Below are 26,638 nucleotides of genomic sequence, written 5' to 3' on the forward strand. Positions count from 1 at the left end.
GGTAGTAAAAGCAACATAAATCTTTTAAGACTTTCTGGACAAGATATCCCTAAGCCCTGTTTTGAAGCAGTACTTCTGATGTAAAAACACAGTCTTTACTTATTACTGAATATAAAATACATACTGTCAGAAATATGACAACATTTTTCAACTTTTCTTTACTCGTGCTGGAATTGGAACCTGGCACTTGCTAGGCAAGTACTATAAACTCTGAGGTACTCTGCCATTCCTTCCTCTTAAATTGAGTCCAGGACAGTCACTAGGAGTCTGTCATAGTGAAAAGGAAGAAAAGACAGTGCAGAGGAACACACCTATTCACATAGACTCATGGCATGAGTGACAACTATGAAAACATAGAATCAGGACTGTTAAGTGAATTCTCTTATACAAGACCCACACTCAGTAGGAGAAAAAGTCAAAGTACCCACTGTATAGAGTTATTTCTTTGTGAAAATAGCTAATTTTTGTAGGAAAATAGGAGGCTACTACAGGGATAAGTAAAAAAGAATCCAGAGAAATATTTTGAACGCAGCATCTGTAAAGCCAGTATTCATAGATGACTTCTGCTGAATCCAGTGTTAGCTTGAGTTAGATAGCCTTCCCAGCTTAAATTTGCTAGAATGATACTCTTTACCTATTCTGCTTAAATCTATTTTTGTTGTTGAAAACTTTTAAGTGTTTAAAATTGATTTTATTTTGGACAATTTTAGCAGAACATCAAAAGGCAGATGTAGCAAGAATAGTTCATAGAAATAACCCCAAAGACATCTCTTTATTCAATTTTAACAAAAACTCAGAAAATTTGTCAATAAATCTGATTGAGAAGAGATACAGGAGAAACTACATCAACAGCTGGACATGATGGGAAAACTCAGTTACAGCACTTGGAAGGAAACCTGAAGCAGAAGAACCATGAGCTCAAGGCCAGCCTGGCTCTACAATGAGACTCTATCCCAAACAAAACAAAAATGAAACTCAATAAGCACACTTTCAAATTTGATCTAAGCTTTTAGGTCAGATTAGTTTTCTAGAAATAGTGTTCACAAATTACAGAGAGAATATACTCACCTCTCTCCTAGTTTCTACTGTGTGCTTCTTCTACAATTAGCATCTTGCCTGTGTAGCATATTTACTATCTTTATCAAAACTCACAGAACATAAAAAGTGAACCCTAATGTAAGCTAGGAACTAATATTGACACATTTAATTATTAACTGAGGGCCAGAGCTTATAATAGCATTCATTCTATGTTCTATGAGGTTTTTTATAAGTTATGTATCAATACATACATAAACAACATACATAAAAGTTTTATTGTTCTAAAAACATCCTATCTTTTGCCTATGGTAACCTCTAACTTCTTTATTATACTTACAGTTTTGTCTCCTCCATTAATGACAGGCAGTTGGAATTGCATAGTCCAGACTGACTTCTTTTGTAGGGTCCCTCCATGTTTTTTTGTGTTTAATAATTCATTTCTTTACATTTTTGGATAATACTTTATGATATGGTAGTGCCAAAGATGATCCACTCAGTAATGGTCATATTTCAATTATTAGCTATTTTGGATAAAGGTTCTATAAATATATGTGTAGACTTTCATATAGACATAAATTTTTAACACATTTGAGTAAATATCTAAAAACATGATTACTGGATATTATATGAGCCTGTGTTTAGATAATTGCCAGTATCTGCTGTTGCCAGTTTTAGAGGCCTTAGCCATTATTAATGGGTGTGACATGTTTCTTAACTGTTTTAATATGCACAGATTTTTAAATCTCTTTTATGTCTATTTTGTAGCAACATATACATTAGCAATCCAGTTCAGCCTGTGCTTACTGAAGCCATTTTAGTTACAGTGTTAGTCTCCTAAAACCTGCATCTATTAAAGGAAACTGGAGAAAAGGTATAATTTCTTTCCTTCTTTTTTGAAAATGACAGTTGTAATTACCCACCTGTTTTTAATCAGTATATGTACTTTTGTTAGGCACCCAATATCTATTAAAAGCTAACAAAATTTCATCTGAATGATTTCTACACCATAACCATGAGTTTCTGTTGAGAAAGGCATTCTAAGGGGCTAAAGTGCCAGGCTGTGGATCTAGACAGTCACCGGCTTCTCCAGTCTGGTGACAGTTTATGTCACACCTATCTCAACCTACACAGACTTTCTCTTCTCCACCATTAACTAAACCTTTCAGATGAACAAAACACATTTTCCTTTTGGTAGGGTCTTGTGGTACATACCTTTGGATAGTGAATGTGACACACCTTTTGTTAGTGAGTGGAACCCTTAGAACTAAAAATTAAATTCATCTCCTGAAGTTCAGGTTTTGAGATTATAAAGTTAATCTTTAGTTTTTCTTTAGGAAATCCAATAATGAAATCTCAAGAGATTTTCATGAATGCTCAAGTCATATAGTCTCAGGTAAGGAATGACAAACAGAAAAGAACTGAGAGAAAGACAAAAAGAGTGAGCTGGACTGCAGTGTGAGTATGCACACATATTCTTCAGTGTCTTGTATAGTCTAGAGGATTCATTTATCATCATGAACCACTAATGTCAGTCTCCTGATTCCAAAAGAAAAACCAATGAAGACAGTAAAATGAGACACTAGCAGTTTCTCTTTGTAGGGTGCAGCAAGCCAGGGCTTTCAACTATAGCATTACTGAAATTCAGGCTTAGTAAGTCTTTTTTGTAGGAGGCAATTGTGTACATATAGTACTTGAATTCCACGTCTTAGATGAAAATGTGACCATCTTATAATGACAACCTAAACATCTCGATGGGAAACAATGTTCTTTGTGGGGAAGAAACCATCCCCAGAGTGTTTAAGGACTTGGAGTCAATGCTTATACTTAAAGTGGCACCATCACATGCATTCCTAGTAGCTCAAACACACTCAATTCTGAACATGGCATAAATAAAAATGATTTCTGACTAATTACCAGATCAACACTGTGTACCTGGGAGAGGGCTGAGGGTGAACATTAAGTGATATCAAATCTTCTCTACTACCATAAAACTATGGGACTGGAGAGATGCCTCAGCCGTTAAGAGCATTGTCTACTCTTCCAAAGGTCCTAAGTTCAATTCCCAGAAACTACATGGTGGCTCACAACCATCTGTAATGAGATCTGGTGCCCTCTTGAGGAAGAGACCTGGCCAATCGTCCTCATCAACTTAGACCATGAAACTCAATAGGGACAAGTTCAACAAAACCACCATATATGCGCTGTCCATGCAGGCTTCTGCAGCGCCAGGGCATAAATTTCATTTTCATTTCATATCACCATAAAACCATAGGAGGAAGGTAAGATAATTAGCAGAAAACTGCAGAATGATGAAAAAAGGACAGTTCCCGAGGGACTCCCTCAAAACCAAGAAGGAAAGAAAAGAGGACACTGGATGATCTAAGAGCACTCTTATTACTAACATTTTTCAAAGGACTAGGTTGCTTTCAAGGACTAATTAAAGATCTGTGCCCCATTTGGGAACATCTGAACATCAAACCACTCCCAGCAATTCTAGGGGGAAAAGGATAAAGGATTTTAATACTCAGATTTTCCAAACTAAGCAAAAAAGTTCCTATATAAACATAGCTTTTGTGATTAATTTCACTTAGCATTTCAAAAATATTACTTTCTCTAGAATATATTCCATATTTATATAGTCTAATGCAATCTTTCATTGACTATGATAAAGTCTGTCTAGAAGTGTTCCATAAATATTTATTACCTATGAAGATTAAAATATTAGATTTGTATAAAGTTTATGTAAAGTACCCTATTTTTAAGATGTAAACAAATGAAGAAAACTTACATTTTTTGACATTCCTTTCTTTCCCCCAACATGGGATCCCCCATTTCTCCAAGAATGGTAGCTTCCACTTCATATTGAACAATAAGAGCTTTTTCTGATGGATGGACATCAATATTTCCCCCTTTAACTTTCCTACAAAAATATAAAAAATACGTTAAAATCTCACAGAACAGCCATAATTTTCACACAGTTTCTCTGTCTAAAACATGAAGGCGAGACTGACACATGCCTTCTAATCACATTCTGTGAGTCTGGGACAAGTATGTATTTCCTGTACATACTTGTACATACAGCAGAATGTACCTTCATGAATAGTGTTACCTCGAAAAAATATGTATTTATCCAAAGAACCAAGTATAGACGCAAGTGAAACATTTATAATTAAAATTGTCTTTGCAGAGGATGGCTCTGACTAAAATTAGCTTTTGATCATATCCATTTTGATTTGCATTTCCCAAATTGCTGGGGATAATTAACATTTTGGGGAGATATTTCTTAGCCATTTTTATTTCTCCTTCCAAAAACTCACTGTTCAAATCCATAGCCCATTTTTCGAATGAGTCATGTTTTTTCTTAAGTTTTCGATTTCTCCATATATTCTGATATTAATCCTTTATTGAGGATAACTGGCAAAGCTTCTCTCCCATTCTGTGAGCTTCTTCTTCACTCGTTTTAGTTGTGAAGAAGTCTTTCAGTTTTACGAAGCTCCACTTGTCAATTGTAGGCTTTAATTCTTGGATAAATGGATCATATTCAGAAAGTTCTTTCCTATACATATGCCATTTATATGCCACGCATGCACACACACGTGTGTGTTTTATTCTAGCATATTCAGTGTTCCAGGTTTCATATTTAGGCCTTTGATCCATGTGAAATTAGTTTCTGTGCAAGATGATAGGCATGGGTCTAATTTCCTTCTTAGACATGTGGACCATCCAGTTTTCCCAGCACCACTTGTTGAAGATTCAATTTTCCTCCAGTGTCTGATTTTGATATTTTGTCAAATATGAGATGGTTATAGTTACTTGCATTGTACCCATGTTTGGGTCTTCTATTTTGTACCACTGATCTACATGTCTGTTTTTTTGTGCTGGTAACATGTAGTTTTTATCTGATGGCTCTGTACTGTATCTTGTAATCTCTAACAACAACCCCTCGAACACTACACTTTATGCTAAATATTGCTTTGGCTATCCAGGGTTTTTTATTGTTCAAAACGAATTTTAGTATAGTTTCTGCTTTTCTACTTTTGTGAAGAATGACATGGAGTTTTGATTGGGATTGCTCTGAATCTGTAAACAGTTTTTGATAGTCATTTTCACAATATTAATTGTACCATTTCATGAGCATGGGATGTTCTGCTATTGCCCAGTGTGTCTCTCCATCTCTTTCTTCAGAGATTTAAGGTTTTCATTGTAGAAGTCCTTCCTAGAGATTTTATTTTCTCTGCGGTTATTGTCAATGGGAGTGTATCCATGATTTCTTTCTTTGTATGTTTGTTGTTGGTGTATAGAAAAGCTCTTGATTTTTGAAAATGGATTCTTTATCCTGTCATTTGCTGTCACTTTGTTGATTGTTTCTAGAATATTTCTGGTGAAATTTTTGGGGTCTCTTATGTGTAATATTGTACCATCGGCAAATAAGGATAGTTTGACTTCTTTTTTCCCTACTTGTAGCCCTTTACTTTCCTTTTCTCGATTCATTGCTCCAGCTAGTGCACGGAGCAGTGTATTGAAAAGGGGTGGGGATAGAAGACAGCCCTGTCTCATTCCTGATTTCAGTTTTCTGCTTCAAGTTTTTCTCTATTTAAGATGCTGCTGGCTGTGGGTTTCTCATATATAGCTTTTTATCATCCTGAGATAGGTATTTTCCAGTATTTTCTCTAAGCCCTTTATCAAAATGGCATGAAAGATTTCATTGAAGGCCTTTTCTTCATCTATTGATAAAATCATTTGATATTTAAATTCATTTATGTAACTTACTACATCAATTCATGTTGAATGGTTCCTATGGTTATATGGTATATAATCTTTTGGATACAAGCCTATATTAAATTTACAAGCATTTTAATGAGGATTTTCAATCTGTGCTCATAGGATATTGGCTTATAGTTTTCTTTTTGCTGCTGCAGCTGTGCCTTAACTAGTTTGGGTATTAGAATGGTACTGGCTTCTCAGAAGGAGTTTTGCAGTGTGCCTTTTTATTTTGAATAATTTAAGAAGGATTGATTGCAAACCGTCTTTGAAAATATGGTAGGATTCTGCTGGGATTCCATGTGAGCATTTTTTTTTTTTGGTCAGAAGGTATTTTGCTTATATTTTATGTGCATGGGTGTTTGTTTGTGCCTATGTATGTGCTTAAAATCGGCAGAGACCCAAAGACGGTATCAGGTCACCTCTAACTGGAGTTACAGTGGGTCATAAGCCACTATGTGGGGGCCTAGAACTCAGCTGAAGTTCTCTGCAAGAACATCAACAACTCTTAACTGCTGAGCCAACTATCTAGCTCCTAAAATTGTTTTCACAATGGATGTACATCATTAAAATTTATATTTATACTTTATTCTATTTCTACTTTTATAAGATGAATAATTTTATTTTAAATGCTAAACTTTCAAACAGAATTGAACATAGCATTTACAACATAGGAGGAATGTCTAACTTCTGAAATAATTATATCTCAAATACTTTACCTCAATTCTTAATTTGATAAAATTATTGAATTATTTTATTTGCAGCACCCTATTACTAAATTGATATCTTTTAACTGCCTGCAAATGCTTTCTTAGTAACACCACTTTGTACACATGTACCAGAGAACTGCACCCAAAGATGATAAGCTAGCTTAGAAATACATTTATCTTTATTATAATTGAAGCCATAGAAACATTTATTAGAATCCTTTGGCCTGGAGTGAACTAGGTAATAAACTGAAACCAAATGAGGAAGAAAAGAAAACTGATAAATGTAACTATGTAGCTAAACAGAAAAGCCACTGTGTACCTTTAGTCTGGAATGCTTCTCTAAACAGATGTAAGTCTTAATTATAAAGTAACTACTTTATAAACTAAATTCTAATAAAAGACAATGACTTCCAGAATGGATAATTTAAAAATGAAGCATATACATATGTGTGTGTGTGTGTGTGTGTGTGTGTGTGTGTGTGTGTATGATGTGTGTATGGCAGACATGGTAGACACTTCAGCTTCAAAAACACGAAGAAATTAAAAGCTAAAAGATGGGAAAAGAAAATACAAATAATACAAAAGAAAGGTGGGGCACTTTTACAAAACCAGCTTTAAATTACAAGCTAGTACAAAATGTAACAACAAACGCTGTGTTGAGAAACGAATCAACACATCCAGAAGATCTAACTATTACAAACGTAAACTTGAGAGTAGAGACCTAAACCATATAAAGCAAGGACTGAAAGTAATGAAAGAACAAACAGTTCTATAATAATAGTGGTAAACTTCAATATCACTTGGAATAACAGATATACCTATATAGATTACTAAAAATAAAGAAATTGAACATTATAACCCAATTAGACCTAACACATATAAAGGAGATAAACTTCCCCTTTAAAAAGTGTAAACAGGATATTCTAACAGCTAGATCTTATGTTATGCACAAGTCATCAATTTGAAAACACTACATTATATAGTGTATGTTCTCTAAACACAAATGAATAAAACTAGGAATCATCACAGAAAAAAAGCATTCACAAAAATATGGAAAATTAAATAATCCACATCCACATAGCTACTAAGTCAAAGAGTAACTCACAAGAGAAATTATAAATAAAAACAACACAACAAAATTTAGGGGTGTGACAGAGCATTGCTGAACAGAAATCTGTAACTATAAATGCCTGCTTTGGAAAGATACCCAAGCTTAATAAAAGCAATACACAGCAAGCCTAATGCCAACTTCAAAATAAATGGAGAGAATCTCAAAGTAATTCCACTAAAATCAGAAACAAGACAAGGTTGTCCACGCTCTCCATACTTACTCCATATAGTACTTGACGTTCTAGCTAGAGCAATAAGACAACTAAAGGAAACCAAGAATCTCCCTGGGAAAAGGAAACATAAGGGATTTCATGAGTGGATTGAGGGAGGGTGGGGTTGGGAATACAAGCAATCAGTCTGGGGAGGTAGGAACCCAGGGGAAGGAGTACTAAAAGAGACTACTGGAAACGGGGGTGACATTTTGGGGTCAAGTAAAAATCTGGCACAAGGGAATCTCCCAGGAGTCCATGGGGAAGACTCCTAGCAAAAGCGGATATGTAGCCTGAACTAGGCATCTCCTGCGGCCAGACGGGTGCCTAGCCCAGTTGTCATCAGAGAGGCTTCATCCAGCAACTGATACAAACAGTTGCAGACCCACAGACACATTAGGCAGAGTTCAGGGAATCCTGCTGAAGAAGGGGAGAAATGATTGTAGGAGCCAGAGGGGTCAAGGACACCACAAGAAAACTCACAGACTCAACAAACCTAGGCTCATAGGTCTCACAGACTGAACCAACAACTAGGGAGCCTACATTTTGAATATGTGCTAAAATTGTGTGGATTGGTCTTCCTGTGGGCCTCCTAACAGTGAGAACAGTGGCTGCTCTGACTCTTTTACTGGCTTTGAGACCCTACTCTCCATCCTGGGTCATTTTGCCCAGCCTTAATACACGGGGAGGTGCTTAGACTTACTGCAACTTGATATGTCATGTTTTGCTGATACTTGTGGGATACCTGTCATTTCTTAAACAGAAATGGAAGAGGAGTGGATTGGGGGTGGGTAGGAACAAATGGAGTGGGGGGAAGGACTGGGATGAGAGAAGGAAGAGAATGTAAAATATATATATATTTTATATAAATATATATAAAGATGCAATTCAATTTTACACCTCAAGAAGCTAGAAAAGGCTGAGAAAAAAACTACTAGAGTTTGTAGAAACAATAAATGAAGAGGAAATAAATGTTGATTGTTTAAAAAGATCAAAAAGCCAGGAATTGTGGCGTATAACTTTATTCTAGCACTACGGATGCAAAGGACTGGCAAATCTCTGTGAGTTCTAGGTCATCCTGGTCTACAGAGAATTTCTGTCCAGGGAAGGTCACAGTGAGACCCTATCTTATTGCCTAAACAAGACCCAAGCAAGGATTACATCAACAAACGTGTGTACGGGTTTACTTGTAATTTAAAGAAAAATAAACACCCATCCTTCTTAAGATCCTCCAAAAAATAGAGACAGAAAACACTTTTCATTACATTCCAAAGTGAGGCAAAGATATTACAAAAATTGTAGACTGATATTCCTGAAGAACACAGCTGGGAATATTTTCAGAGTGCTAGCCAACAGAATCTGCAGCACATTAAAAGACTACACAGGCCATTCGATATTACTCAAGGAGTTCAACATATTAATAAAATGAAGAAAAATAGTAAATGATTATCTCAACTGATGAAGAAATTCCATTTTATAAAAACTAATTCTTCATTCAGAAATTGGTAAGGAATAAAGGAAAACCTCTTCCATATGATACAAGCATGAATGAAAATTCTGCAGTTAATGTCATACTTAATGATGAGAAACACCTATTTTCTCTAAAATCACAAACATGGCAATGTCCAGTTTCACCATTTCTATTTCAAATATCCTAGAGATTTGAACCTAATGAGACCTATGTAAAGAAGTAAAAAGATATCCAGATTTGAAAATAAGAAATAAATTATATCCATCTGTAATGAAATTATTTCATTTTTTATAGCCTAAAAACCACACAAAATTGTTTAATAAACATACTCAGCGAAGTTGTATGTTTAAAAGTAAATTGTCTTTTCATTGATAGTAATTAAAAAATGTAAAAACTAAATTAAAAAATTCAATTTCCCAATACAAGAAATAGAACTGTTTACAAATAAATGAAAGCAGGGAGACTCAACACTTAAAACACTTAAAAGTTAAAGAAATTAAAAAGAAATTTTAAAAAGGGGGAAGCCATCCTATGTTCAAGGGCTGGCTAATTAATTTTTTAGATAGTACTATTCCCCTCAGATGATTCATGGAGTCAATAGAACCACTATCAAAGTCCTGACAGCTGTTTTTGACAGAGATGAAAAAGACAACACTAAATTTCACATGGAAACAAAAGACTCCAAATATTAACATAAGCTTGATAAAGAATAACAAAGTTGTAGGACTCACAGTTCTCAATGGAAAACCTCCCAGTTTAAGCAATAAGAGTTACTAGCACAACAAGGTTACGAGCACAAAGAGATACATATTCGTAGATCTGTTGATGAGGACTGAGTGAAGGAACAAACACCTACGTTTATAGTCAATTTTTAATAAGGATGCTCAATTATCAATGGAGAAAAAGAATAATCTTCTTGACAAATGATGCCAAGATTATTCTTTTTTATATATTTTTGAAGATTTTATATGTGTGAGAGTTTTGCTTGTAACTTTTTTTATTAGCAGAGAAAGCACCAGCTAACCTTCCTCCTCAGCCGATGTCCCAGAAGCCTCCCCTTGTCTGACTCAAACAAGAGTACCCCCACAACTCAATGTCTCTCCCTTCTACTTCCTGTGCATCTCTCTATCTACTCTCCTGACTCCTCTGTACTCCTTACAGTTTTTCTTAATAATCTTATGTTCACGTCATGCCAACTAGTTGTTTGCTCCACCTTTTGTGTTCCAACTTTTAGTTGACTTTATTTAATCCTGTTTTGCTTTCTTTTCTTTAAAAAAAGAAATTGATTAATTTATACATTTATTTTTTGAGACAAGATTTCTCTGTGTAACAGTCCTGACTGTCTTGGAACTTGCTTTGTAGCCTAGTGCTGGGATTAAAGGCCTGCAGCATCACAGCCCAGTTGACTTATTTATTTATTCATGATTTATACAGTGTTCTGTATATGTATGTATGCCTGCAGGCCAGAAGAGAGATCCAGATCTCATTACAGATGGTTGTGAGCCACCATGCAGTTACTGGGAATTGAACTCAGGACCTTTGGAAGAGCAGCCAGTGTTCTTAACCGCTGAGTCCTCTCTCCAGTCCCAAGATCAGATATTCTTAAGCACCATGTACAATAATTAACTCAATTGCATAAAAGGCAAACATTTAAGAGCAAAAACTATAAAACATAAGGGAAAGCTTCATGACCTTAAATTTAGCAGGCTTATAAATATGTTTTCAAAAGCAATAGTCACTATTATAAATTAGTATTCAACAAATTAAAATTGTTGCTGACACTTGACATATTCAACATAGTAAAAAAATGCTGGGACAAATGTTTGTAAATTGCATATTTAATAAGGCCTAGTATTGAGAATATATTTCAGTAACAGCTTTTTCTTAAAATAGTAAGACAAATAGCTAAGGAGCATATGAAAGAAGTTCAACTTACTTAGTTATTAGGGAAATGCAAATCAAAATCATAGAAAGACACCACTTCACACCCCCTAGAATAGCTACAGTAACAGAACACACACACAGAACAGTTCAAAGAGAGAAGATAACAGGCATTGGTGGGAAAATTGGAGCCTACATACATAAGAGGGACCATAAAAGGTACAGACACTGAGAAAGTTTTTATTGGCTCTTCCATGGGCCCAACATAGAATCACTCCATGTTTCTGCAATCCCAAGCTTATATATGTACCAAGTGACTAAAGAGAAGTGTTCACACAAAATCTTGTCACGATCATAACAACTTTATTATAGGCAAGTGGCAAAAAGAATCACCTAAATATCTATCTACACTTGGGTCATAAGTAATCAGATTGTGATATACCCATGAAATGAAATTCAGTTACAAAAACGGAATAAAGTGTCAATGCACAGTATAAGTGGAACAGAATTATACAATGTGAAAAACTGAGCAAAGCATCATACTTATCATATCCATCAATTTCCTGCCTTTTCCATTAGATCTGTATATCATATATATATATATAATAATCGTCTCTCTCAGATATACCAGATATACATGTGTGCATACATATATTTAACCTGAAGGTAATGCAAAGGTTTATTCTGTCAAAATTAGATAAAACTAAAAATAGTACTTTCAACCCCTTTCCAGATGCTGATTCCAGCTTAAAACATCATGGGAACTAGATCAGTTGCATTTATTGTTTCCTAGATGATGCAATTTTAAACACGCCCACACTAGTCCGAGGACCCTGAGGAAAACAACGCCATAGCATATGGAGCAACCATAGCATAGGAAAATCAGAAAATGGTACAATAGCAGCACTTTCTTTAAAATAAACTCAGGTTTAATGTTGAAATTAGAAAATTTAATGCTTTGGACAAAAATTTTGTGTGAATATGCCTGGAGGTGTGTGGGTAAAAGTACATGTGTGCATGTTGTTAGCAAAATTATGTGGGGAAAGGAGTACTGCCTCCTTGAGTATTTCTTATGATTATGTGTTCCATTTACAAATTTCTACTGAAAGTCTCTTCATTTGCCGTAAACACATAAAATGAAAAAGACAAAGGACTATGTTCTCCGTCTTGCAAAGGCAGTATAGTTGATTTATCTTATAATCATTGGACTGTGTTTAAGGGTCCACTAACAATTGTAAGGTGTTTCTGTGATAGCTAGAACCCCACCAAGCAATGGAAAAAATATACTCATTAAAGCATATTAGGACCTAAGCTCATGCCACCACCTAATATGCATGGTTTCCCTCTCAAAAGTATTCTGTCCTTATGGCTCCCATTTTAGATGAAATATGTCAAAAAAAGTATGTGCTTTTTTGTAGGGAATCAACAACAAAGCTTTAACTAAAAATAGAGACCCCACATTAGTCTTTAATTTGGTCACTGCTCGCTTGCTCTGGTCCAGTGAGAGGTGTATTCTTAACCCTGGATGCCCCTATCTTTGACAGAAGTTAAGGAATCTCTATACATTTCCTTTTTTTTTTTGAATAGCTAATATCACATAAACTTCAGGTAGGAAATGGGAAGTTCATTCATGCCAAGGTCTTGATAATAATGCACTTCCTATATAAATTTTATTGTGAATATGACAGTCAAGTGGGTGAAATGGACCAAGAACAGCTGGCTGAACACCTCAGTCCAGCCTTGCACGAAGTAAAAACCACCACGTCCGTCTTTATTTAAAAACCCCCGTGATGTATGAATCTCCAACTAAACACAAATCGGTGCTATGACAGAATTCACTTCTAAGCTCCCACGGGATTTATCTATTGAGAAAAGCAGGAGAATGAGTCGGGGGGAAAAACAAAAACAAGAACAAACGAAACAGAGGGTTTACCTAGCCCAACCTGCCTCTCACTGCGGATATAAATTTAAAGAAGCAAGGAGATCAATTGATGCTGTCAGGGCCCCGCCAAGCCAAGGTGGATGAGGGACCTCGCGCCCCGCAGGGCCGCGTCTTTCATTTCACCCATCACTTCCCCCCCTCTTTCTTTCTCCTTCCCTGCACCCCACCCCTTCTCTTCTCTAGCTCTGCCCAGTGACAACCCACATCAGCGGGGAAACGCCTAAGGACCTGTTCAGGGCTGGGCCCGGGTCGTCACCTTTTGAGGTATCTGGCGTCCTCGCCTTGCATGGCGGCGGCGGTAGCGTTGTGGGGAGGATGGGGGTGTCTGAGAGTCTGGGAAGGCTACTTTCGGGGACCCGGCCAAAGTACCCTCACAGCCGAGGCGGTGACAGTCCTGAGGCCTGCAAAGCTGGGCGGCCGCGGCGCTGCGGTTACCACGGTGAGGCCGCCGGCTCCTCCTACAGCTCCTGGGCCCCTAAAACACTGGAGCAGCCCAGACCCGCCCAGGTCTACGCAAGGCGCATGCGCTCACGCGACAGCTGCAGTGTGCGCAGGCTCAGTTGGAGGCCCTGGCTCCCGCGACTAATCTGACGCTCCCAGGAACAGTGTGGGAAGGGTTTGGTGCTGATCAGGGAGCCTGTGGTTAAGAGTGACATTCCTGGTCACTGCCCCCTGCAGGATGGGGTAGAAAAAGGCATTGCCATCTCCAATATTGGAATTCGAAGTCCTTAGCGTGAAATAAAGCAAGGGTAACCAATTAACTTTTTAGTTAACTGATTGTAGACATCAGGCCAGCCTTTGACTAACAACCTCTACGACGGGGCTTCTATTTTGATCATGTGAAAAGTTCTGCTTTGATTGCCCTGGATTCTAGCTGGTGGAAATCCTCTGTATTATGGGATGGGTAGAATTAGGCTTAAGTTTGTAAGTAGCCTTTTAAATCATAGATGTAGAAGGTACTCCCCTCCATCAAAACAAGCCAACTTCTGAACCTTAAATCGCCACTAATTAACCTTAACTCAAAATTCACGAGTAATTGTTTCTTCTAAGGCAGGTAATTGCTGACAGTGTGTAGCAAAAAGAGCTGCTTTTTTGGGGGTAGCAAGCCACCTGCTCCGCTTTGAGATAGCCTTTCCTCTAACCTGTCCCTCATTTACTATCTTCTAGTCCTACATTATTACCCACCCCTTCTTCAAATGAGTTACTATAAAACTGACCTACCTTTCTATTAAAATGGCATGCGGATACACTGTATGGCCCATATACTCCAGAGAGACATTTAAAAGATGTGGTCTCACTCATTCACACCATCTGTATTATTTCTATAAGGTCATAACTATTCTTTCAATCTATCAAGAAAGAAATTTGGAGCAGACTTTCCTGTTTATCAGATTTCCTTATTGAACCGTCACGAACTTCCCGAGGCAGTCCTGCTAGCCAGCTTTTCTTCTCCATTCACACTCCGCCTAAGCAGTTCGTCTATAGAGTTCCTCCTAATGAGGCTTGCTAGTTTTTGTGTTTTCTCAAATATTGATTCTTTAAACTAATGCAAAAATGGACAAATTATCATTCACAACATTTTTAACAGTAATTAAAGCCGGGTGCATTACTTTAAAGCAGTGATTCTCAACCTCTGGTCTGAACAATCCTTTTGCAAGGGCTGCCTAAGACCAGTGGAAAACAGATATTTACAGTATGATTTGTAACAGTAGCAAAATTGCAGTTATGAAGTAGCAATGAAAATAACTTTATGGTTGGAGGTCACCACAACATGAGGAACTGTATTAAAGGGTCTTGGCATTAGGAAAGTTGAGAACCACTGCTTAAAGTTTCTATAAAGGTTGGCCTGATGGGTCATTGGGCAGCAACGCCTGCCTCCACTCCTTATGATGTGAGTTCTAACCTCAGGTCCCACATTATGAGAGCGTAGGAATCTACTTATGCAGATGTCCTCTGACTTACACATGTGTCCTGTGACACACAAACACACCACAATGTAAAAGAAAAAAGACGTAAAGCCTCCATATACCTGAAATTAGAAGATCAAAATGTATTATATATTAAAATGAACAATTAGTGAAGATTTATGCAGTTTAAGGTTTTTGTCCCAGATAACCTGTTTTGCTCACTCTTTTTACACATATTTGGCACTGAACTAATATTTGAATATGAATCGGAGCTTGAAAAGAAAAACTAAAAACACAGCAATGAGTAGATAGACTGAAAGGGGATGAACTAGAAAAGCTCAGCTGTCAGTTTGTGACAGGAAAGGTAAAATATGAAATACAAAACTGGCACTTTTTTACGTGTGAAAGTATGGAGACACACAAAGACAAACGAGGCTCTGAAATAGGGGAAGTGGACAATTTGGAATAATTTAATTATCAGGAGAACTAATGACTCAGGTGAATATATATATATATATATATATATATATATATGCCTCATTAGTTAAGTGGATTTCATTTTTCTCTTTATAGCATATATAAAGATTAGCTATCGAGGCCATAGCTACAAGACTAGTATCTATAAAAAGAAACCTTCTTGAAGAAAAATATAGAAAAATATTTGAACATTATGGCTTGGGACAGTTTCTTACATAATATATAAATAATTATAAAATAAAAATGTAAATTTGACTTAATGGTAACAAAATTTAAAACTTCCCTCTGAAAAAACATTAAAAATGAAAAGGTCAGTCAAAGATGGAAAGAAATAATTTTTCATAAATAATTAAGAACAATGATTTAACTATTACATTTAACAACTCAACAATGAAAGCATAAACTAAAATAAGCAAAAAATTCCTACAAATACTTTCGTACAAAGCAGCATAGACACATGATGGCTGAATTTCCCTAGTCACAGAAATTTAATCCATAGTAAAATGTGCCATACACTGTTAGTAGTACTGTTCAGTAGGGAAGTACCTAAACCTTGTAGCTTGAAACACACATGTATTAGCTTACAGTTCCACAGGTCAGAGCATCCAATGAGTCCTACTAGGCTAAAGCCAAGATGCCATCAAAAGATGCGTTCCTCTCTGAAAGCTCTGATAGGCTGCCCATGTCTCCACCTTCCCCATCTTCCAGATGCCATTTCTTCATACTCCTCTGCCGTGGCCCCTTCTGTCTCAAAGCTAGAAATACTACCCCAAACTTTTCTCATCCTACTTTCTTGCTGATCCTTCCCTCATCACATGTATCTCCCACAGCCAGGAAATATTTTATCCATATAAGAACTTACATGAACCCATGTGGAAGCTCTAAGACAAGCTCTCCATGAAGTGAAGGCAGGTTTTTTATTTTAATAAAATCTGTTAAGGAGAGAGGTGAGTGGGTGCTAGCCTGGGCAGCCTGCCTGCCTGTCTGGGAAGGGAGCACAGCCCTCCCCGCCTCAGCTTCTGCGGCAGGGTCTTCGGTGTTCCAAGGGACCCCTCCCCTCCCCCCACTGCTGCGGGCCCTTTGTCTCCTGAGTCCTGGGAAGACCAGCTAGCCCTGTTGCCCTGCTGAGCAGTTCTTCCCAGAGAGGTGAGTGGGTGCTCACCACTGCCCAGGAAGAGAGCACAGCCCCCCCCCCCCCAGCATCTGCAGCAGGGTCTTTGGAGTTCCAAGGGACCCCTCCCCTCCCCCCACTGCTGCGGGCCCTTTGTCTCCTGAGTCCTGGGAAGACCAGCTAGCCCTGTTGCCCTGCTGAGCAGTTCTTCCCAGAGAGGGCTGAGGAGCTCTATCCAGAGAGTGCTGTGAAGTCCTACCCAGAGAGTGCTGAGGAGTTCTATCCAGAAAGTGCTGAGGAGTTTCATCCAGAGTGGAAGAAATGGGCAGGCGCCAATGCAAGAATTCCTCCAACAACCTGAAAGGCAACATGACACCGCCAGAATCCAGGGAGCTCGAAACTAGAAGAATTGAACACCCTACGCCAGAAGAAATAGAAGAAATTGACTCTAAGCGCTTCTTTATGAAAATAATAGAGGAAATTAAACAGGAGGTGAAAATCTGCCGTAAAGAAATGGAAGATAAGTATAACAAAAAAATTGAGGAAATGAGTAAAGAAATGGAAGAGAAATATACCAAAAAGTTTGAAGAAATGAGTAAATCCGTAAATGAAATTCTGGGAAACCAAGAAAAAACAATCAAACAGGTAATAGAAACAGTTCAAGATTTGAAAACTGAAATGGAGTCAATGAAGAAATCACAAACCGAGGGCCGGCTGGCTATGGAAAATCTGGGTAAACGAACAGAGACTTCAGAAACAAGCTTAACCAATAGAATACAAGAGATAGAAGAAAGAATCTCAGACTCTGAGGACACCATAGAGAAATTAAACACTCTGTCCAAAGAAAACAGCAAATCCAACAAATTCTCATCACAAAACATTCAGGAACTGTGGGACACAATAAAAAAACCAAATCTAAGAATAATAGGAGTAGAAGAAGGAGAAGAATTGCATTTCAAAGGTCCAGAAAATATACTCAACAAAATTATAGAAGAAAACTTTCCCATCCTAAAGAACGATATTCCTATGAAGGTTCAAGAAGCATACAGAACACCGAATAGACTGGATCAGAAAAAAACATCCCCTCGTCATATAGTAATCAAAACACAAAGCATTCAGACTAAAGAAAGGATATTGAAAGCTGCAAAGGAAAAAGGTCAAGTAACTTATAAAGGTAAACCTATCAGACTTACACCAGACTTCTCTATGGAAACCATGAAAGCCAGAAGGTCCTGGATAGAGGTACTGCAGAAACTAAGAGACAATGGATGCAAACCCAGACTACTTTACCCAGCCAAGCTATTGTTCACTATCAACGGAGAAAACAAAATATTCCAGGATAAAAACAAATTTAAACAATACGTAGCTACTAATCCAGCCTTACAGAGAATACTAGAAGGAAAATCACAACCCAAGGAATCCAACATTCCCAACACTGCCTACATTAACTCAGACATTTAGCGACCCTCCACAAGCACAACTCAAAGAAGGAAAACACATACACGCTACTACCCAAAAAAATGACCGGAGTCATCGATCACTGGTCATTAATATCACTTAATATCAATGGTCTCAACTCACCTATAAAGAGGCACAGACTTAGAGATTGGATACGAAAACAGGATCCAACATTCTGCTGTCTACAAGAAACACACCTCAACCACAAAGACAGACACCTACTCAGAGTAAAGGGTTGGGAAAAGGTTTTCCAAGCAAATGGACCTAAGAAACAAGCGGGTGTGGCCATTCTAATATCTAACAAAATCGACTTCAAACTAAAATCAATCAGAAGAGATGGAGATGGACATTTCATACTCATAACAGGAACAATTCATCAGGAAGAAGTCTCAATCTTGAATATCTATGCCCCTAATATAAAGGCACCCACATATGTAAAAGAAACTCTTCTAGAACTCAAGGCAGTCATCAAACCACACACACTAATAGTAGGAGACTTCAACACTCCTCTCTCACCAATGGACAGGTCAATCAGACAGAAACCTAACAGAGAAATAAGAGATTTACTGGAGGTACTGAATCAAATGGACTTAACAGACATCTATAGAACACTCCACCCAAATAGGAAAGAGTATACCTTCTTCTCTGCAGCTCATGGAACCTTCTCGAAAATTGACCACATACTTGGTAACAAAGCAAACTTCCACAGATACAAAAAAATATTAGTGACCACCTGTGTCTTGTCAGATCACCATGGATTAAAATTAGAATTCAACAACAATGGTACCCCCATGAAGCCAACAAACTCATGGAAGTTGAACAGTCAACTACTAAATCACCCCTGGGTCAAGGAAGAAATAAAGAAAGAAATTAAAGTCTTCCTTGAATATAATGAAAACAAAGACACAATGTATTCAAACCTATGGGACACAATGAAAGCAGTGCTAAGAGGAAAGTTCATAGCACTAAGTGCCCACCTAAAGAAAACAGAGAAAGCACACATTGGAGACTTAACAACACACTTGAAAGCTCTAGAAAAAAAAGAAGCTGATTTACCCAGGAGGAGTAGAAGACTGGAAATAATCAAACTGAGGGCTGAAATCAACAAAATAGAAACACAGAAAACAATTCAAAGAATCAATGAAGCAAAAAGCTGGTTCTTGGAGAAAATTAACAAGATTGACAAACCCCTATCCAAACTAATCAAACGGCAGAGAGAGAACTTGCAAATTAATAGGATCAGAAATGAAAAGGGGGACATAACCACAGACACAGAGGAAATTCAGAGAATCATTAGATCTTACTACGAAAGTTTATATGCCACAAAGTTGGAAAATGTAAAAGAAATGGACATTTTTTTAGATAAGTACCATATACCAAAGTTGAACCAAGACCAGGTGAACAATCTAAATAGACCTGTTAGTCGTGAAGAACTAGAAGCTGTTATCAAAAATCTCCCTACCAAAAAAAGCCCAGGACCAGATGGTTTCAATGCAGAATTCTACCAGAACTTCCAGGAAGAGCTAATACCTATACTCCTTAATGTATTCCACAATATAGAAAAAGAAAAGTCACTGCCAAACTCCTTTTATGAAGCTACAGTCACCCTAATACCAAAACCACACAAAGACACAACCAAGAAAGAGAATTACAGGCCAATCTCACTCATGAACATCGATGCGAAAATTCTCAATAAAATACTGGCAAACCGAATCCAAGAACACATTAGAAAAATCATACATTATGATCAAGTAGGCTTCATCCCAGAGATGCAGGGCTGGTTCAACATACGCAAATCTATCAATGTAATCCATCATATAAATAAACGGAAAGAAAAAAATCATATGATCATTTCATTGGATGCTGAAAAAGCGTTTGACAAAATTCAACACCCTTTTATGATAAAGGTGTTGGAGAGACTGGGGATACAAGGATCATACCTAAATATAATAAAAGCAATATACAGCAAGCCGACAGCTAACATCAGATTGAATGGAGAGAAACTCAAAGCCTTTCCACTAAAATCAGGAACACGACAAGGCTGTCCACTCTCTCCATACCTCTTCAATATAGTGCTTGAAGTTCTAGCAATAGCAATAAGACAACATAAGGGGATCAAGGGGATTCGAATTGGAAAGGATGAAGTGAAACTTTCGTTATTTGCAGACGATATGATAGTGTACATAAGCGACCCCAAAAACTCTACCAAAGAACTCCTACAGCTGATAAACACCTTTAGTAACGTGGCAGGATACAAGATCAACTCCAAAAAATCAGTGGCACTCCTATACACAAAGGATAAAGAAACGGAGAGGGAAATCAGAGAAACATCACCTTTCACGATAGCCACAAACACCATAAAATATCTTGGGGTTACTCTAACCAAGGATGTGAAAGACCTATTTGACAAGAACTTTAAGCCTTTGAAAAGAGAAATTGAGGAGGATACCAGAAAATGGAAAGACCTCCCCTGCTCTTGGATTGGGAGAATCAACATAGTAAAAATGGCAATTCTACCAAAAGCAATCTACAGATTCAATGCAATCCCCATCAAAATCCCATCAAACTTCTTCACAGACCTTGAGAGAACAATAATTAAGTTTATATGGAAAAACAAAAAACCCAGGATAGCCAAAACAATCTTATACAATAAAGGAACTTCTGGAGGCATTACTATCCCTGACTTCAAACTCTATTACAGAGCTACAGTATTGAAAACAGCTTGGTATTGGCATAAGAACAGAGAAGTCGACCTATGGAATCGAATAGAAGACCCAGATACTAACCCTCAAACCTACGAACACCTAATTTTTGACAAGGGAGCTAAAGGTATACAATGGAAGAAGGAAAGCGTCTTTAACAAATGGTGCTGGCATAACTGGATGTCAACCTGTAGAAGAATGAAAATAGATCCATATCTATCACCTTGCACAAAACTCAAGTCCAAATGGATTAAAGACATCAACATCAATCTGTCCACTTTTAACCTGATAGAAGAGAAAGTGGGAAGTAGTCTACAAGATATAGGCACAGGAGGCCACTTCCTAAGTAGGACCCCAGCAGCACAGACAATAAGAGAAACAATGAATAAATGGGACCTACTGAAACTGAGAAGCTTCTGTAAAGCAAAGGACACTGTCAGTAAGACAAAAAGGCTGCCTTCTGACTGGGAGAAGATCTTCACCAACCCCTCATCAGACAAAGGTCTGATCTCCAGAATATACAAAGAACTCAAGAAACTAGACAATAAAACTCTAATTAACCCAATTAAAAAATGGGGTACTGATCTGAACAGAGAATTCACAACAGATGAACTTCGAATGGCCAGAAGACACTTAAGGTCATGCTCAACCTCCTTAGCGATCAGGGAAATGCAAATCAAAACCACTTTGAGATACCATCTTACACCTGTCAGAATAGCTAAAGTTAAAAACACCAATGATAACCTATGCTGGAGGGGATGTGGAATGAGGGGAACACTCATCCATTGTTGGTGGGAATGCAAACTTGTGCAGCCACTTTGGAAATCAGTGTGGAGGTTTCTCAGGAAACTGGGAGTCAACCTCCCTCAGGACCCAGCAATTCCTCTCTTGGGAATATACCCTAGAGATGCCCAAACATACTACAAAAGCGTTTGTTCAACTATGTTCATAGCAGCACTATTTGTAATAGCCAGAACCTGGAAACAGCCTAGGTGCCCCTCAATAGAAGAATGGTTAAAAAAGGTGTGGAACATATACACATTAGAGTTTTACTCAGCGATAAAAAATAATGACATCTTGAATTTTGCATGCAAATGGATGGACATAGAAAACGCTTTACTGAGTGAGGTAAGCCAGACCCAAAAAGAGGAACACGGTATGTATTCACTCATAAGTGGATTCTAACCATAATTAAAGGTCTTTGAGCCTATTATTCGTGATCCTAGAGAAGCTAAATAAGAAGACGAACCTGATGAAGATTATTTACCTATCCGCCAGGAGGTAGGAAATAGTCAAGAGTCCCAGGTAACCTTGGGTGCATGGGGGGGGGGAGGGTTGATGGAAGGGGAGAGGGTTAGAGAGAAGGGAGTAGGGGAGGAATGGAGAAAGCTCGGTTGACCGGTATGGGGGGAAGGGAGGAAGGATGAATGTGGGATCAGGGAAGAATATATTTCAACTAAGGGAGTCATATTAGAGTTTACAGGAAACTTGATTATATATGGGATCCCAGGTCCAAGGAGAGATCCCCAGATTGTTCTCTGGACAGAGGAGGGGGTGCCTGAACCGGCCTTGGCCCGTGACCATACTGATGAATATTTTGCTTATCACCATAGATCCCTCATCTGGCGTTGGATGACGATACAGATGGAGGCCCGCGTTGGAGCACCGAACTGAGCCCCCCAAGATCCAAACGAGGAGCAAAAGGAGGAAGAAAATGACGAAGGACTGCGAGGGATACTATCACCCACTGATACAAGGGGTCGGATCTAATGAGAGTTTACCAAGGCCAGATGGACCGTGACTGAACGAGCATGTGATCCAACCAGATTCTCTGAATGTGGCCGGATTTTCTGAATGTGGCTGGCCTGCAGTCTTTCCGAGAAGCCATTGACAATGACACTGGGACTGGTTTCCTCTGCATATTCTGGATTTTTGGGATCCAGTCTGTTTGGATGCTCACCTTCCTGGACCTGGAGTGAGGGGGGAGGAACTTGGACTTCCCACAGGGCAGGAGACCCTGACTTCCCTAGGGGACAAAGAGGGAGGAGGAGAGGGAGGGGGGGAGTGGGAGGGCGTTGGGAGGAGGGGCGTAAATGGAAACTTTTTATAATTTAATAAAATTACAAAAAAAAATAAAATAAAATCTGTTAAGTAATTTTCTCATAAGGGAACATGTTTATAGGTTTCTGGAAAATGGAGTGTGAACATCTTTTTTGCCTTCTACAATACACAATAATAATATTAACTTGTTAGATAGTAGAATGCATTGATAAAAATGGGGAGCATCTGAAGTTCATACACACCGTTGAGAGAGCAAAACAGTAAACATTTTGAGAATAGTTTGGCACTTTCAGCAATTAAATACATACTCACTGTATGGATTTCACAATTCTATTTCTGTATTTTTATTAAAAAACTGAAATGTATGTTTAGAAAATTCTACACAAGTATTCATGAAAGAACTATGAACAACTCATCAATTGATCCAAATAGTGGGATAATGTTTGGTATAAATCAGAGTAAAATCTCAAGAATATAAATATTTCAAATGAAAAAAGTATATGTCTTATTTCTTTCATAAGAAGTTCTTAAGTAGAAAAGCTGCCCTATTGTGATAGAAAATAAGACAAGTGGTTTGATGGGACACATGCTAAGGGCAGGTAGACTGCAGATAATCTGCTGGAAGCTTTGAGGCAATGGCTACTCATTCAAACACGTTTATCAAACTGTGTAGCAAACCACTTTCACTGTTATAGGAGGCTGCTTGTTTGTTTCCAGCTGCTCAGTTCGGAAATAATCACACAGAAATCCTATTATTTGCAATACTTTTTGGCTAATAACTTAAGCGTATTTCTGGCTAACTCATATCCTACACTAACTCATCTCCATTAATCTGTGTATCAGCATGAGACTGTGCCTTACCGGGTAAAGTTTCGGTGTCTGCATCCGGCAGGGCTACATGGCTTCTCCCTTATTCCGCCTCCTTTTCCCCAGCATTCAGTTTAGTTCCCCCCCACACCTAGATCTGTTCTATCCTATCATAGGCCCCAAACAGCTTCTTTACTAACCAATGGTATTTACAGCATACAGAGGCGAATCCCACATCACATTACAATGTAAATACTACCCTTTAACGGATTGATTTAAAATAGTGAGCCAAAACACATGGATCAATAATAATATGTTATACACACTTGAGGAAGTCATCTTTGAATTAAACGGTTAGTGGGGTGAGAGTAGGGTGAATCAGTCAAACGCTTGCCATGTAAGCCTGAGATCCTGAGTTTGGGTCCCCAATGTCCATGTTATAGTCAAACATACACATCTATCACAGCACTGGGAGTGGAGTGGGTATAGACATACATATATGTATATGTATATGTATATGTATATATGTGTGTATGTGTGTGTGTGTATCATATACTGCACATGCTAGGCAGGCACATATTCACCCAGTAACATGAGAAGATACATACACCATGTACACATAAACAAAATGTTCTTTTGAATTCTGTACAGAAGTGAGGGAATGATTTTTTTGAAGATTAAAATAGGAATAATATTGCAATCATGAGCTCATAACAGCTGTGGTTGCCTGCATTGGGCCTGCTCAAGACTGGGTCCATAAACAGCTAATCATGGAGAGGGAAAGTCATGAACTTTTATCATTTTGGGGAAATTATTGGCTGTTGATGAATGCTGGAGGTTGAATTGTGTGCTATTGGTCAGCCAATCAGGCTCAACGGGATAATTCCACACCCATGGTCATACAGACAGTCCTGGCTAACCTCAGTGTGTCACAAGATGAAACAAAAAGACATGAATGTGGGAGAGGACCTTGCAGGGAGGAGTTGGGGAAGAGGGCAGGATAGAGGGCAGAGGAACAAGAGTAATCAAGATGCATTATATTTATGTGTGAAGTTTTCAAAGAATATATTTCTGTAACAGAAAGATAGGAACAACATAGAATCTCTAAGTATTTTATGTGGCTATCAGAATAAAATAAAAGACAGAACAGGGACAAGCAAACATGTAAGAACTATAAACTGTCCTGAGTTAAGTCAGAAATCCCAGGGAAGGTAAAGAAACAAATCAATACTTAGACATAACATATTAAAGAATTCTACAGATAAGAAGAGCTACCATGATTCCTTTGGAATTGAACATATTTATTAATTTTATCTATCTATTTATTTATTGTTTGTGTGTGTGTGTGTGCATGTGTGCGTGCGCATGCACTTGTGTGTGTATAAATTAGAGGACAATTTGCAGGAGTTTATTCTTTCGCTTTTATTATGTGGGTCCTTGGGTTTGAACTCATATCATCAGACTTGGCTGCAAGTGCTTTTTCCTAATCAACTATCTGCTGGTCTTATATGTTATATTAGTTTTGCATTTCCCTCTTATTCCAATCCCCTAGATCTGCTGTTCTTAACCTGTGGGTCTCGACCCCTTTGGGAGTCAAACAACATTTTCACCGTGGTCTCATCAGAGATCTTGCATATCAGATATTTACATTACTATTCATAACAGTAGCAAAATTACAAGTAAGAAGTAACAACATAATTTCATAGTCGGAGATCAAACAACACAAGAAACTGTATTGAAGTGCTGCAGCATTAGAAAGGTTGAGAATCACTACTCTAAAGTATTACAATGTGCTTGGGGGAAGAGATGAGCCATTTTCATGACTTAGAAAATATTAACAATGTGTAATGGTTAAGAACCTGACTTCTGGATTCAGAACTGGGTTTAAAGTACCCCCAAAAAATGATTTAAAGTATCCATTCCCCAAAAATAAAAAAAAAATGTTTAGCAGAACATATATCAGGAATGTTCCAGGAAAGACAAGAGTACAGGGAGGGGCAAAAGTGTGAGATTCACATGGGGTCTAGGTAGCAAGAAGTAGTTTGAGATAGAAAACTAGGTCTGAGTGAAAGAGCCAACAAAAAGTCAGGTCAGAAAAGCCAGCAGGATTATCACTATGAGGAACCTAGTACAGAGGATTGTGGCATTTAGAAATGTCCTACAGGCATGAGGAACCATGAATTTTAATATGGGAATGTGGTAGGCTAAGATTTATTAGAGCTGCCTTCATTATTCTGAACTTATATAAATAGCAACTGAAAACAGAGGTGTAGCAATTACATTTAAAAATAGTTCAAATAAATTGTTTAAAATTTCCGTCCTGATTTGCTTCAGTAAGCTTTTTATAGTTTTTCTTACCTTGTGACTGCCTTTGGGACATCATCAAATGGCCACTGTGGTCCAAAGAGTCCACATCCACTGGATATTAAAGCAGTCATCTTCTTACTTTTCAAATTAGTTTGTGTTCATGATACACATCTTAATACAAAGGAGATTTAAATTAAAAGGAGCCTTTACAATTCATCTTATTCTTGATGGTGGCAACCTCTATTGACAACCAGTATGACATAGGAAGCAATTATGACATCACTGGATGCCTCCAAGAGTCAGAATAGGAAGGGAAATGGCCCTTAAGGATAAGGAATCTTGAATCTCTATGTTTTTCACTTACAGTGTGATTAATCCTTTAACAGCTGTGTGCTGTGTGAACTTGATGATGCTTGAAGACACACAGTCACATGAATGTCGTATCTTATATACACAGTCAATATGAGTTTAATCACACACATCTGTTCTTGCAATTTTATATATGTGGATTATATGTTCAAGTAGAAGTTACAAGACAGTAAGCTACTGCTACTCTTGTATATTCTTTTGGAGATATGTACTTGAGATGATGAAGAGAAGATCTGAACTTAGCCTATTATCAGCTGACTTACTAATTTTCCCAAAATTTTTAAGCCGGTGTTTCATTTGACTTGGATATACAAATA

General features: G+C 37.8%; 1 protein-coding gene across 3 annotated transcripts in view; it reads right to left on the bottom strand.

Moving 5' to 3' along the window:
• Kifap3 (kinesin associated protein 3) overlaps positions 1-26,140 on the bottom strand; it is a 142,014-nt gene extending 115,874 nt beyond the window's left edge. The window contains exons 1-2 of one of the 3 annotated variants that reach the window (XM_087906340.1): positions 26,004-26,138; positions 3,827-3,958 (exon numbers count right to left, since the gene is read on the bottom strand). In XM_087906340.1, coding sequence (XP_087762466.1) covers positions 3,827-3,958; positions 26,004-26,083 — 212 coding nt within the window. In that variant the 5' untranslated portion in view covers positions 26,084-26,138. Of the gene's footprint in view, positions 1-3,826; positions 3,959-13,378; positions 13,598-26,003 lie in introns of those variants that run through there. The other 2 variants (XM_048421014.3, XM_087906341.1) reach the window with 2 other exon arrangements.
• Positions 26,141-26,638: the final 498 nt, after the last annotated feature.

The sequence above is a fragment of the Myodes glareolus genome, chromosome 5, assembly GCF_982192425.1.
Source record: "Myodes glareolus chromosome 5, mMyoGla1.1, whole genome shotgun sequence".
Classification (NCBI taxonomy): Eukaryota; Metazoa; Chordata; class Mammalia; order Rodentia; family Cricetidae; genus Myodes; species Myodes glareolus.